This window comes from Paramisgurnus dabryanus, chromosome 5, assembly GCF_030506205.2.
Source record: "Paramisgurnus dabryanus chromosome 5, PD_genome_1.1, whole genome shotgun sequence".
Taxonomy (NCBI): Eukaryota; Metazoa; Chordata; class Actinopteri; order Cypriniformes; family Cobitidae; genus Paramisgurnus; species Paramisgurnus dabryanus.
This window is the reverse complement of record NC_133341.1, coordinates 32454209-32470180: the sequence shown is the minus strand read 5'-3', so window position 1 is coordinate 32470180 and position 15972 is coordinate 32454209. Positions and strand designations below refer to the sequence as shown.

Sequence of the window (15972 nt, the reverse complement as noted above, 5' to 3'; positions counted from 1 at the left end):
AAACTAAACCCCAACCTTATGGGAAACATCACAACTACAACAACTGTATGCACCTCAGAACTAAATACTTTAAATAAGATTAACCTCAGTAAATAATTCTAACATGTTATATGGGATTTATATCCTCAGTTGACTGTGTTATTATTAGCAATGCAAAGGTCATGGGTTCGATCCCATGAATCACAGATTCTGAAGTCACTTTGGATAAATGTGGATCAATATGAATAAATGTTATGTAAATATATGTGCAGTATTACTAGTGTGATGTCACCTGTCACCAGTGATATCAGAGGAACGTGTTGTGGGCGGGGCCAAAGACTCAATGCTGTCCATTGACAGATGTAGCCTATTAGAATAGAAGAGGAGATCAGACTCTCTCAGGGTCACTTTTGAATGAATCAGTGTTATTGCTGGAGTCACAGGACGCTTACAATGAAGTGTCTCATTTCACTTTACCTTCTGACATCAATTCTGCATTTATCCAGCAGTGCAAGTGAGTACACAAGATTCATTATGTATTGAATGATGGGTTTGCATTTATTTTATTCATTGTTTATGCATTTAAAATTCATAGAGTGTAATGCAATTTATTTACAAACCGAGATCATTTAAGTTTTACGATGCGTTGGATGTAACGGAATGATTTATGCTAATTAGGATATTTCGATACCAATGATTATACAAACTTATAAAAAATATATCAGCTTTATGTTTCATTTATTTTTATTTATAAATATATAACGTGCATGGTCAGCAGTCTAACTAATGTGCAAAGTCAGAATTAATTTTTAAAGTTTTGAAGTGAATGCAAATAATAATTTTAATATCAATTTCCTCAATGCATTCGGGGATCCAGTGATCAAAATCTGGTATTAATAACAATAGGGTTTTAATTAAATTAAAATTAAATTAGTTTATTGTGCTTTTTTCATCATTTTATTAATTTATAGTGCCAATACCGAGTGAACATAGAACTAATAAATGATGTTATTCAGAAACAAAAATAAGGACGAATACACTGTCTGTTTATTTTTACAGCATTAGATATCTGATTTTGCTGTTAATTTAGCAAATTCAATCTTTTGCACTTAATTTCAGTCGATCAGATGTTCACATTCTCTTAAAGCAGTCAATCAAAAGCTGTGTATCAAATTATGAAGAGAAACCTTCACTGCCATCTCAAGCGCAAAACATCTAAAAAAGTCTATGAGGTAAAATGTGCGCTGTCTGTGTTCCTCCTCATCCTCATATGAAGCTGCAGTTTTGTCTCTTTGGTCAAGGACAGTGAGTCAGGTTTTGTTTTTAAGCTGTAATAATGCAGATAACTTATGTTCTGATCCGCGCACATGCAGTCGTGCCAGGCACGAGCGCACAGGGTTCGAGTCTGGCTGAAGAATCTCTCTTTGTGTTAACCAAATAAAATACAATTTAAAATAACATGAAGTTTTTGAATCTAAAATAAAATGATTAATAACGACTACGTTTTTTGATGTATCCACTGATTACGATCACGCTGTCAATCATCGGATTGTTGCTATGGTTACCACCTCAGCAGCACGCAGCATCATTTACTGATAGGTGAAATTACGCGCAATGGCAAGCTAGCTATCAATCTAACGCAATCAAAGCGGTATTTTTTACTTTGGTTGGACAATAGAGATCTATTTTAAAATAAAATGAAAATATGAGTGATTGCATTAGCAAAAATATGTGTCATTAACAATGTTAGTTGATCATGATGATTTATACCTGTAGTCAGATAGTTGTGTGAACTTGAGCTATGACATCATACATCCGCTAACATCATCTTGACATCCATTGCAAAAGAAAAGTGAAGTTAGTTAAAAAAAAGTGAAGTTAGTTCAGAGAAAAGCTCAATTTTCTATGCAATTACATTCAGCATTTCTAAGAATGACTTAAAGGGATAGTTCACCCAAAAATCATCATTTACTCAACCTCATACTGTTACAAACCTGTATAGATTTCTTTTGGAACACGAAGGAAGATATTTGGAGAAATTTTTGTAATCAAATTGTTCATGAGCCCCATTTAATTCCATAGTATTCTTTTTTCTATTATGTAAGTAAATGGGACTCATCATCAGTTTTGGTTACAAATACTCCTCAAAATATCTTCCTTCGTGTTAATCAGAAAAGAGAAATTTATACAGGTTTGTTACAGCATGAGAGTGAGAAAACGATGAGAGAAATTTTCTTTTTGTGTGAACTATCCCTTTAAATGTCTAAAAAAATTTTGGGGCTTACTGTAAATAAATTGTCAATGGGGTCACGATTTTCTTAAAAGGTGAATTCATCTCCAAAATTATAAAATCTACTTTTAGATAAAAGTTCTTAATTCACACAAAAGAACTCACAAAGTCACTTATCTAAGATTGCAGAGTTGATTTCTCAATTGTCACCTCATGTTACATCAGAGCGACTTGCGTAAATCGGTTTTATGAAAATGTCTTCTATATCAGGGACAAACAAAAATTGTAAAAATCTACTATATAGGCAATTATTTAGAAACAATATGCTGTCTTTATAATATCAAAATGAGTCTAACAGAGTTTAAAGGTGGTGTGTGTAAGTTTTAGCGGCATCTAGTGGTGAGATTGCAAATTGCAAGAGCTCAACCCTAAATTTCAAAACGCATATGGTGGCCACCACAGATAGTGATGGGAAAAACACTGCTTTTTGAAGCATCAAATTAATTGAAGCAATTCTTTTGAAAAATGATTCATTATTTTGGTAGAAGCACCTAAATATAGTGCCACCTGCTGACGGAAATGCTGTAAAAGCAACAGGAACATTTTACACTTTTTACAAAATAAGGGAAACAGGTCATTAACACTTCAATTAAGACTCCCCTTTCAATTATGCACATGTCTGTCTATAAACAAAAAGTAGGCAAAACTGTAGTATTTTCAGTCAGAAGGATGAATGTTTTATGAGCATGATAAAACTGACCTGAGATCTGAGAACACTGAGATCAACTCCCCCTAGTGGTGAACCATCAGATTTTCGAAACGTTTCGAAACAATCATGACGTAATGAAGCCTCGTTTGCTAAAATCACATGACTTGGCCAGTTTGAAACACGCTTCGAACCAGGGGCGGAGACCAAATTTCATATGTACACTAGATGTCGCCTTGGGGTTCTAAGCATGCGTCAAAACCGCCGCCATCTTGGAACAGTGTTCTTGTCATAGGAAGTAGCTAGTTAACGCTGCTATATCCGCCTACTTCAAATTCATGGACGATTTTATTTCCAATACACCATTGCCTACAATGACCCTGATACAGGGCTCCCCTGTTTCACGATGGCGGCTCTATTTGACGCATTCGTTCCAATGCACTCCTGTAGCTAAGGCGACATCTAGTGCAGTGCTTCCTAATCCTGGACATCGGGGGCCCCTCCCAGAAAGATTTAGATGTCTCCTTATGTTAAACACCTGATTCAACTTATCAGCCTCCTTCCAAAATGGTAAACATGTCTCCCTAACAAGCTGATGAGTTAAATCAGGTGTGTTAAATAAGGAGACATCTAAAACTTTCTGGGAGGGGGACCTCAAGGACCAGGATTGGGAAACACTGATCTAGTGTACATATGTATGCCCAAATCTAGGGGTTCCAAAGCATGGTCCTCTGCTGATATTTTTCTCCATTTTTGGCAGCTTTATAAACTTTTTTTAATCTAAGTGTTCTCTGTATTGTCATTCTGAAACTGTAACAGAATTTTTGACAATGACACTTAAAATTCTCTTATCCAAAAATAGGCAACATATGTTTGCTGTACAAAAATATAAACATCATTTATTTGATAACAAATGCCTTTAATTGACCAAAAAAAGGGTCAAATTTGCATGAAGCTAAAATCTGTGTATATGTAAACCATTGGTGTGTGATTATGTACCACACACTCACTGATATCAAATGATTCACAGAGATATAACATATCATCACTGCTGGAGTTTTGTTTTGGTTGACGTTAATAAAACCTTGTTTGTTTTCTTTGTTTTTTGTCACAACAGCGTCAAGTCTTTGGCCCTTTGAGATATAACTGCACCTTTTGTTTCTCGGGCCGCTTTATAGATCAAAGAACCGTTTGTTAAATCCTATCAACACGTCGCTGTGATCGAGCAGATATTGTGCTCCATTGACCAGACTCAGTGCTGTTGATGATAGTTTGGAGATTTTTAACAAGAGCAACAAATACATCAATAACTTGTAGTTCATGTTCTTCTTAAACCAAATCAAAACTCTTAAAAGTAAACTTTCTTATGATCTTTTTGTTTTCTTTAAGTTCAGAAATATGCTGGTGATAATGTCAACAAAGATACAGCTAAGATTAACTTCAGACAACATCTGTATATGGTTCCTGTTTATGCAAACACTTAACAATAAAACAGAAGGAGCGATTACCTAATTTTCTCCGTGGTGACGTATGTCTGAGTGAAACCGGCTTCTGAAATAAAATTTGCATTTGTCCAATGAGATCTGCTTGGATCATTTGAAGTTGGGTCGTGTTGCTAATTGCAGCGATCTTCTCCCGGACCCCGCCGACCTGCGGAAGAGAGATCGTTTTAAGGAGGGAGGAGATTTGCGTTTTTGATTAAAGATTATGAGGGCACATTAATTTTTTTTAAATAATAAAGCTCACAGATAAGTCATTTGTAAAAAAAAGTACCACAATATTACAAATCAAATTAGTTTTTCAGTTTTTATTGGTGACTTTAAGGTGTTATGAAAGGTTGTTAGGGTGTTGTTATGTGGGTATACCGAGGAGGATTAATGTGTCGCAATGTTAGATTCTTTAGAAAAGAAATAATCTCCTCATGATTTAAGGATCATTCATGCCTGTAGCATGAGTTACACGATTCAACATTTGTCCTTTAATGCTACTCTAAGGAAAATAACAATGCATTTTGGGGAATGGTCGCACATAAGGTTGACATTGTGAGTGTGGCGGGAATAGTGAGTTATTTGGATTTTCATCTTCCTCTGGAGATGGCAGGTCAACATCAGGTGTGAGGCGGAGAGAGGATGCTTTGGGTTTCTGTGCCCATTCATTTGCCCTTTCATTGACTTTCTTTGTAAATCGATTATCATGTGTCCGCAGAAGGAAATGACATCACAGATAAAGTAGAAAGACCTGGCAAACCACTGGTCTTTGTGACCACACCAGAAATAACAAAAAGAACTGACCATTTTGTTTAAAAGGCGTGTACATTTTTCATAAATATTTCTGAAACATTTCCACCCTGCAGAGGTGAAGAAATGCATTGTGAAATGAATAAAACAAGAAACATGAGCATGACTCTTGAGATGTTTGTGCTTTAGAGTAATCTGTGAGCCGATAACAGAGAGACGTGAACCCTCGACTGTGATTCCTGTGTTTTAAAACTGTTTGAATGGTGAAGAATAACAACTAACATATTGTAGATATGAGAACAATTCTTGGATTAGAGACAAAAACAAATCACAATCAATTGAAAGCATGTTTTCTAAACATGGAATGAGAAATCTCAGATATTGTACCTAAACATAAAATAGGTCATTCTTGTGATTTTTTTTAGGTCATTTGCAGGACAAAGTGTCATGATTTTAACCCCATCAAAGAAAATTTGCAATTTGTTAAACCACTGATTTTAGCACAGTTAACGAGTTTGCCTGTGCAAAAGAAGCGAAATGTGACATCACCTCTTTAACTCTTTCCCCACCATTGACGAGTTATCTCGTCAATTAAGAGAAAACATTTGCATAAAAACATGTTCCTTATGAGTTTTTGGGCCCTATCTTGCACCCAGCGCAATTGACTTTGTCAGTGACGCATGTATCATTCGTATTTTGCACCGGCGCACAGCGGGTTTTTCCCTCCACAGACGCACGTCGGCAAACTAGGGAATGAACTTGCGCTTCCTGGGCGGTTCAGCGCAAAAAAGGAGGCGTGTTCCGGCGCAAACCATCGCTGATGCTATTTTCCAGTTTCAAAAAACAATTGCGCCTAAAGTCAGTGGCGCGTTACGCGTTGTTCATTATGCTATTTTAAGGGCGCATGCTTGACCATAATGTATAGCGTGCACAACGGGCACACACTTTGCTTTTCTAATCTACACAGATGCAACAGTTATTTTTGCAAATCATAAAGTGTTACAATAAAAAATATTAACACATGCAATAAGGGAAATCATTGTGGTGAGCATTGTGGTGATAGTTTTTATTTATTGTGTGGCTGCGTTAAAAATATTATCATGTAAATAACGATTAAAATATTTTTTAAGTTTGTTGTGTGGCTGTATTACGTTTATTTTATGAAATAATAATTAAAATGTTTTCATAAGAAACCTTAATGTATGTGAACTTGATTTGTAAGTGTAGTTTGGGGTTGGACTGCTTGCATTTCTTGGGTCCGATTTCAAAGCCCCCAAACCCTTTCAGCGGTGAGGGTGGACGCAGCGATGTCCTCTGCTGGCGTCAGGTCCTGAGGCAGATCCACCTCCCGTTACACGGCGTGCCCGATTTTTGCTGGCAAGCTTGGGATTCCCCCGTCTCCTGACATCATTGTAGCGCTTGGTGCAACGATGGGAATGCCAGCTGATGAGACAATTGTTTCTATTTCCTCCCACGCCTGTTTGATTGATGCCCATACAAAACAACTTCTCTGTCTTTGACTGCTCTTACAAGAACGTCGGTCTCCTCGGCTGTTAACCGCTCCTGGTGTGCGCCTGGTAAATCGGTCATAAAAATAGCAACCCGCCATGGAACTTGCGCACTTGCGTTTAAAGGGAATGTTGGATAGCGTTCTGCGCAAGAGTTATTTCTCCCGCCGGGAAAATAGCAACAGTGCCCAAGATCCGCCCACAAAGTCACTTGCGCATTGCGCTTCGCACTTGCGTTTCAGATCGTTAAAATAGGGCCCTTTATGTTAATTTATAAAAACTGAAGCAAAAATAATAATTTACTAATTTTAAACTCTGTGTATATTTTGATAATCGTTCTGAATCTGATCTCTAACAAAATTCCTTCATAAAAATGCAATTGTTTCAGCTTTTTGCTATTTTTTTTTTTTAAAGAAAAATACCCATATTTAAGAGTTTATAAGTAGAAAACCCCCGTTTTGTTTATTTGTTTGTTTATTGTTTGTTTGGAAGCAGAGGGTCTGTTCTTTCATTTGATATATTTGTATGTTAATATATTTTTGAAGAAAATTTTCCTGGAAGGCATTTTGTGAAACTTTTGTGAAAATCACAAGAAAGTGCTGGCAGGCAACTTTTCAAAAAAGGCTGTATGGAAATGGGTTAAATATATTATAGTGCTAATCAAAACATTATTGTAAAGAGATAAATGTCATTAAAAAAATTCTTATGTATTTCACACCAAACACACTTAACTCTTTCCCTGCCAATGACGAATTTTCGGCAATCCATATTTCCGCCATTATCCACTAGGTGGCACTCTTACCCAACTAATAAAACACTGAAGCATCCACTAAACCAAAAACAGTAAAAACTCTGTGTATGTTTTGAAGTGAAAATAGGATAAACTGTTTTTTGTGTGGGGGGGTATTTGTTTGAAAGCAGAGGGTCTGTACTTTTTTTTTTTTTGTTTTGTTTTGTCTTTGTTATGAAATATTATATTACAAGAAGCAGGGAGATCAAATCAATTCATGAATGAACTATTATAAGAATGCCTCTCTGGTCACCATACATAAAAGTAAAAAAAAAGTAGATTTAAATAAGAGCTCATATAAGTCAGTGTTAACCGTGACTCTTCTGTGCTTCTGTTCAGATTGGTGCTACCAGACACAAGTGAGTTGTGATGGACATTGTAAAGGTAAATCAAACGCTTGATGTGAAAACTCAAAGAGTCTTAACCAAGTCTTAAGTAAACATCTCCATGTTGCTTGAAGGTCCAGAGCTTTGGAAGGAAGAAAACCAAGAGTGTGGAAAAAACAGACAGTCACCGATCAACATCGTGACAAAGAAAACCAAACTTGACGAGCGTCTGACGCCTCTTAAATTTAACGGTTATGAGACCAAATTCGACAGCATCATAAAAAACAACGGTCACTCCGGTAAGACTACGGACTGAAGACCAGCAGAAACCAAAGTGTCTTACAGAAGTTAAAACTGTTCAGTCTGTTTCAGTTCAGGTGAATATACCCAACACACCTACAGTGTCTGGAGGAAACCTGGGAGAGACATATAAAGCCATTCAGTTTCATCTTCACTGGGGAAGAGACGGAGGACCCGGATCTGAACACACCATTGATGGAGAACAGTATCCTATGGAGGTACCAATAACACGTGACATAGATATAGAGAATAATGCATGAACCAGCAAGAGAAAAATTATATTCAATAAATGCAAGCAAATGCAGAAAATAATTGATGGTTTTTATTATAAATCAATTTTAAGCTGCATATCGTCCATATGAAACAAAGATACAACAAGATAGATGATGCACTGAAAGATCCATCTGGCATCGCAGTTCTGGGATTCTTCTACGAGGTCTGACGTTCACTTTTAAATGAATAAACATGAGATTTATTCAGACGTGAAGATTTTGAATACATTATGATTAAATGGTTATTTTTTTCCTGACAGGAGTCAAACAGCGCAAACAAAGGCTATGACCAGCTTATAGATGCCTTAAAGAAAATACAGAACAAGAGTAAGTGTTGTTATTACTCCAAACAACTTGCCTTTACTTATCACATGTACAAAATATTAACACCAGTTCAACTTGAATTAACATTTTAATATATATGAAATTTTACTTGAATCCTTCAATAAAGGCGTAAAGGCATAAGTAAATCGGGTAAAAACATACAAATTAGCCACCTTGTAAAATATGTACAAATTGCCATTGAGATTGTGTTAAAGTGTTTGTTATTGGAGCTGTAAGTCAAATTTTATTAGGTGAAACATCTTTTTATAACAAATCGATTTTGTGTTAACTTCACTGTAATTCCTTATTATTATACCCATCAATCGTTTCATGTACCCATGCGCTCAGTTGAATCTACCGATAGGTCTACGCAGCCCCGCGTAAAGTCAACACATAACCGACAGAACCGAGAGAAAATGAGCCTGCGCGGGTTTAATTAGACATTGCAGAGATGAGAGATAGAGGGAACAGGAGAACTTTAGTCTACATTAACCCCAAAAACATTATAGATGAAAATAAAGGTCTTTGACATTAGGTGCACAGTTAAGAAAAAATGGATAGAAGATTAAAAACGTGTAAAAGATACAAGTATGTACACTCACCTAAAGGATTATTAGGAACACCTGCTCAATTTCTCATTAATGCAATGGTGTAATGGTGTGGGGGATGTTTTCTTGGCACACTTTAAGCCCCTTAGTGCGAATTGGGCATCATTTAAATGCCACGGCCTACCTGAGCATTGTTTCTGACCATGTTCATCCCTTTATGACCACCATGTACCCATCCTCTGATGGCTACTTCCAGCAGGATAATGCACCATGTCACAAAGCTTGAATCATTTCAAATTGGTTTCTTGAACATGACAATGAGTTCACTGTACTAAAATAGAGCATCTTTGGGATGTGGTGGAACGGGAGCTTCGTGCCCTGGATGTGCATCCCACAAATCTCCATCAACTGCAAGATGCTATCCTATTAATATGGGCCAACATTTTTAAAGAATGCTTTCAGCACCTTGTTGAATCAATGTCACGTAGAATTAAGGGTCAAACACAGTATTAGTATGATGTTCCTAATAATCCTTTAGGTGAGTGTATATTGCCATGCCACTTATCTCATTACATTATGCTATCTGGATATAAATTATATGTATGCATATTATGCCTAGAATTACAGTAGTTAAAGGGGTTGCATATGATTATTTGGTTCATAACTACCTATTCTGAAAGTTTCATCAATTGTGCATAATGACATGTACAGCAACTGCATAGAGTTAAGTCTATTTAATATTTTTCAGTAATGCAGTTCTTTAGGGGAAAATGAGAATAATTGCATTGGAGGTTGATTTTAGGTGTGCCCTTAATTTTTTTGCTTGTGCTCCTAAACTTTTCAAGTCAGAGGCTACAGTGCACCATACAGGAAAAAACGTCTGGAGCCCTGAATGACTAGACTTTTCATTTTTTTTGGGGGGGGGGTCTTCAAATGTGGTAACCCTTAGGGCACTACACTGTGTTAAGTCTAATCCTGGCCTGACTACCAGCAGATTAACTTTTCTGTGTGTGTCGTTCTGCAGATGGAAACATGACTCTTCGAAAGATCTCGCTTAACCAGTTGATTCTGTCAGAGGAGAGAATGACTAATTATTACCGTTACAATGGATCTTTAACCACACCAGGCTGCAATGAAGTCGTTGTCTGGACTGTCTTTGAAAATCCCATTCCTCTCAGCAAAGAACAGGTATGACTGAATCACATTAGCTTAGTTTAGGATTTGTAGATTCTCTTAACATAGCTTTTCTTGTAATGGTTCGGCTATGATCTTAAAGAAAATAAATCATGGTTTTACTACAGTTAAAACCAAACAACCATGGTTACTGTAGTTACACCATGGTAACTACAAAATAACCATGGTCGACTGTTTGGGTACATTTGCGTGCACGTAAAAAAACTGAATATATTCTGTTCTTTTTGCTTTGAATATGATACAATGATTTCATAAAAAATCCTCTTTTTCCAAACAGCTTCAAGCATTTTCATCCCTGTACTTCCATGATGGGAAGAGAATGGTGCAAACATTTCGACCTGTACAGTCTCGTAATGGACGTGTAGTGTATCGGTCAAGTGGTCAGGTGTTCGTAGCCAGCGCTCTGCTTCTCTTTACCTCCATCACTACAGCGTTCAGTCTCATCTGAACTAAAGGCGACCCGATCCAAACGACCACAATGAGTTCTCATCAAAGCAACGGACCAACAAGAGAAAACCCAAACTACAGAATTACAGCACATCAAATGACAAATAACATAATATCTACAGGAAACTACTGTAGTTAGTTAGTTAGTGTAGAAATAAGTCTTGATCTGATGGTTGACTGCATGACTTGTGCTCTCAGTAGTGTTGGACTAAAATCTGTTAGCAGCTCTGTGAAGGGCTGGCAACAAAGAAATGCATGACCTTTCTGTATCATGACACACACACACACACACACACACACACACACACACACACACACACACACACACACACACACACAGGTTATATTTACAGCATGATGCTGGAAAGCTTTTGATCCAAGTTTCTGGATATGTCCCATATAAAAACACAAAGCAATACAACTACACACACAACCTCACAAACCTGAGCTCCATTACAACATACCAGTGGCTAGTGGCATAAACTTCTAATGTTGCATTCACACCAGACGTGGAAGAAGAGGCAAGCGTGAGGAATTTACATGTTTACATATAAAAGTCAGTGCAAAGACGCGAATTGGCATCCTGCGGCGCGGTACGCACAAATGGCATGGTGCGAATGGCCTAATGTTGCGTTCAGACCAGCCACGGTAGAGGCGTCAAACGCGAGTGATTTCAATGTTAAGTCAATGTAAAGACGCGTTGACGCACGTCTGGAGGTTTAGCGCGGCGCGATAGATGCGATTCCACCTCATTTGCACGTCTAGTTTGCGCGAATTGAGCGTTGCCGCAGAAAACACGCAAGTTTAAAAATTTTAACTTTGGCGGAAAAATGCACTGCGTTAACCGATCAGGGGCTTGCTCTACTAGTGACGTGATTACAGGAAGCGAGTGGAGTCGCAGAAGCCCATGGAAGGCCCTCCCATAACGCACATTTTAGCGTGAATGTCTCAATGACTAGAATTTCATGCACAGCTTTCACGCGCGAATGAAGCTAGTAACCTCAAAATGTTCAAGCGGCAAACTAAATGCGGTAGACACGAATTTGAACCCTCAAACGCGGATGATGTGAACATACGGTAATGTGCGGCACGGATGGTGCATTCTACGTGAATTGAGCATTGCAGCGGGAGACATTCAAGTTGAAAAATCTGAACTTTGGCGGATATTCGCGTTTCGTTAACTAATCAGGAGCTTGCTCTAGTAGGGACGTGATAACAGGGAGCGAGCGGAATTCCACGTGAATGTATCGAGTGACTAGATATTCACACGCGAATGTAGCAAGTAAACTCAAAATGTTCAAGCGTCCAACTATGTGCGAATAGCACGTTTTTGCTGCCGCTTCCGCGGCTGGTGTGAATGAACGGTAAGACTAGTCTTAAAGGGTGTGTACACTAAAGCGTTTAAACGTGGCTGAAAATGGCATGTGGACACAGACTGTAGACACTTTCCAGCTTTTTTCAGCTGAGCGCTTTGGTTGCTATGATACTTCTGATTTAGTTGTTGAACGATGCACCGGTTGGTTGTTGGGATATTAGTCCCACCCGTCCTCCGCTCTAAAAGGACGACCAAGTGAGAAGTGACATTGATGAGTTGAGCTTTTCACTAAAAGTTGAACATTTCTCAACTCTCTGCATTCAACGTGGAATAAACGTTGAGTGCTGGCGCTCAGCGCGGACAAAACCCATCAGCTTCTGTCAAATGGAAAAGCGACGCACTTCCATTGGAAACAATTGAAAACATAAGCCAGGTGTGCACATCCCCTTAAAATTTGTCATTAGTCAGTACTTTTTTCTTCAAGACTGATCATAACTGTTTTAAGTATGTTACATAGAAAGATAGGTCGAATTTAAATCCAAATAGTAAAACTGATAAGCCCTCACTAAGTGCTAGTCGGTCAGACCAGCCTGATCTCAAGAGAATTTGTACGTATTTTATGAGTTGGCTAATTCATATGTGAATCGTACAAAAAACATACCATTTTCATAAAAAACACTAACGAAACCCCACCTCTAACGTTTCAAATCTACTTGACTTTCAATACGATATGGATGATGATGCTTCATGATATTCTGTTCACCATCATTTTTGCCCCCTGCAACATGAGAGTGAGAAAATGACAACAAAATGTGACCTGTTCCCAGTCCAAGACTGTGTATAGCGAATCAAACTGAATCAAATTTCACCTAATAAATTTAATTGAGTAGGCTATATGGCACTTCTGAGTTTACAAGGCCATGAACTTGTTAAGATTCTTTGTAGATTGATGTTAAACAGTCTTAATAAAAGCTGCTGGACATGTTCATGACACACCTACACATGATACACTTAAAATCTGGATTCTCTATTTTGTTATATAAAAACATTTCAGGTCTTTTGTGAGGACACATTACTTGTGTTATGTTTTAGATTTTGTGGGTCTTATATAATAATATGGATTATATATTCCTATATAATAATATGGAAGCCCATTTCCACCATATAAGAAAAAAATCATGCTCTGGTAAATCATAGTTGAGATAAAAAGTAGAAATTATTCCTTTTTATCTGATAATTATGACTTTTAAAGTCAAACTTATGATTTTTCCCCTCATAATTATGATTTACCAGAACAAGATTTTTCTTGTATGTGGCGGAAATAAGCTTCCGTACTATATGCACTGAACAATGAACAAAATGACACTGTATTAGAATAGGAATGAAACTATTTTCTAAAAAAGGCAGATGTATTCTTATGACACATTATGTTAACTTCACTTTTTACACATGTATGTTTTGATGTTATTCCCATGGCTGCTGTTTTTAGTATTTGTGTTTTTTGTACATGAATGCATGGGAATGGATCTGATGTTTCTTTCAGACTTTACATTTAAATTAAAAGCAGAGCACTTCCATTGACTGCAGTATTGTACCTTTGCACATTAACAACATAACTGTGTCATGCATTTGATGTTATGATATTATGATTGCCAATTAAAATGTGAATGCTGATGATGAATTTCAGTATAGAAATAAACTACTGTATTTCCTTTTTACATCGCAGATCTGTTTTTTTTTAAACTGGGAAAGATTATTTTTCCCTCTCAGGTGCAAGTGAAGTTTCATTAACCACTGGTATCATAGTTGGATGCTTTAAGGTTTTAATATGCACACTTTAGTATTAATATGTACTGTACCTCTAAGGTACTAATGTGACCTATTAAGGTGCAAAGGTTTTCATTTTGAAAGAGTACCGTCTATGTTTCCATTACCTTTGAAATTGTTCAATTTAAAATAGCAAATAACAAGATTGATTCAGGAGTCAACTGGTCTGTATGTAGGTTTTTGGAATAGTTTATCGTTAAACAACAAAATTACACTTTAATCGCATAACATCTGGTAATGGAAACGCTGTCATTTTGCAAAAGTTTTTGTAAAAAAAAAATACTATAAAGTTTTGTGCAAATTTTTAATGGAAATACCTTTTTTTTTTAACAGTAAGCATATTTTGACTGAGTATAGTCTTATAGGGCTACACCAAAGAACAAATCATTAAACACATGAACATAAAAAGCCAAATATTTCAATGTAAGTAAAAAAATCTAGATGGATGGTCGTACCTGAGATTCTCTTATACAATCTGTTTGTAATGGTTTCTTATTGTCACAAGAAACTTTCAATGCAAAGAACGTTGTTATTGGATTTCAGGTGCACCCATTAACCTGGATTTAATACAGGCATTATAATCTGACAGTATGTGCAGACTGCACTCTGATACTTTGACATTCATCTACACAAACCCGGTGAGATGAGGTCAGAATAACCGACTGTGAATGTTAATCGTGTGTGTCAGTCTCACATTTCTACATAATAGTCTGATCCATCAGTCGACAGCAAATATAAAGATCTAATCCTTTTCTAATTGACTCATTTTGAGTGCTGCTATCTGTACACGTGTGTTTAACACCCTCTTCAGAAAATCTCTGAGCCGTTCAAATACACTGAATTAAAACCACGAGGAGGAGAAAATAATACATTAAAATGAATTTACGAGTTCGCCTCACTGACAATAAAGTGGGACTGCTAATATGCGTGAGTGGCGTGCTGTCCCGGGGCGAAGGTTCCGAGCTCCGGAAATTCCCCCCGACTTCGGAACGTTCGTCCCTTGACCGGGGAAGGAGCCGGTGCTGAGCTAAATGTACGTAGTGAGGCGAAGGGGTGGAGGTGGGTTTGCAATAATTCCGGAGAATGAGGGTAAGGAGTCTTGATTATTTATAGAGCTGCTACTAAGTTTGTTGTGTTTATTAGTGATTGATAAACAGCTGTGTTCATTGCTTAATGATCCAGAGCCAGCCGTGTTCATTGACTGATCAGCTCCTCCCAAACCTTGTTTATATAAAACATCATATGCCGGAAATTTTGTAAATACGATTTCCTACGTAAAAATTGAATCGTGATGTTGTGTTTACCTCTAAGAAGTTTGAAAATTATTTAGATACCCGAATTCCTGAGATGGATGAGCCTCAAACTTGAGAGAAATGGAGGATGGTGGAAAGATTTCTGCTGTGGTAGGTATGCTTTATTAGTTTTCATCCGCAACAGCTTCATTGCCTTGTCTTGCCATTAAAGTAGCAAATACTGTGTTTAAATAACATTTCCCAAAGCACATGCAAGTATGAACCTGGCGTCCTCCATTCTGTCTGACAATGAAGCACCTGAACACAACAAACTCGTAATGACGACTTCATAAGTGGGAATTATGAATTTCAATAGCATGTGAAAGCTATAAATGATCATCTTTAAAACCTACAGTGTAAATTCTTGAAATCTTTTTCAATATTACTGCAATATTGAAAGAGACGAACCAGGATTGCATTTAACTGGAAACATAAATGACCCTAATTGAAGTATTTTGGGTGTCAAAAATCCAAAGTGGCCATTAACCCAAAATATAAAGCCCAAATTAAGAAGGTAAACAAGATTCTGTTACACATGTCTACACTTAATAGTTTGCGCTGTGATGGTGAAGCTGAAATCTGTTTAAACAAACAGGACACTTCAAGGATTCCCATCAGAGGTTTCCTTATTTCCCAGGTTTCTCCTGAGGTAGATCATCATATCTCCAGAGACCTTC

General features: G+C 37.2%; 1 protein-coding gene across 1 annotated transcript; it reads left to right on the top strand.

Moving 5' to 3' along the window:
• Positions 1 to 361: 361 nt before the first annotated feature.
• LOC135732788 (carbonic anhydrase 4-like) lies at positions 362 to 13894 on the top strand. The gene is made up of 8 exons (XM_065251100.2): positions 362 to 493; positions 7790 to 7834; positions 7911 to 8075; positions 8149 to 8294; positions 8420 to 8512; positions 8609 to 8675; positions 10245 to 10408; positions 10692 to 13894. Exons 1-8 carry the CDS (start codon positions 394 to 396, stop codon positions 10860 to 10862), a joined length of 951 nt encoding a protein of 316 aa, XP_065107172.1. The 5' UTR covers positions 362 to 393; the 3' UTR covers positions 10863 to 13894.
• The last annotated feature ends 2078 nt before the right edge of the window (positions 13895 to 15972 follow it).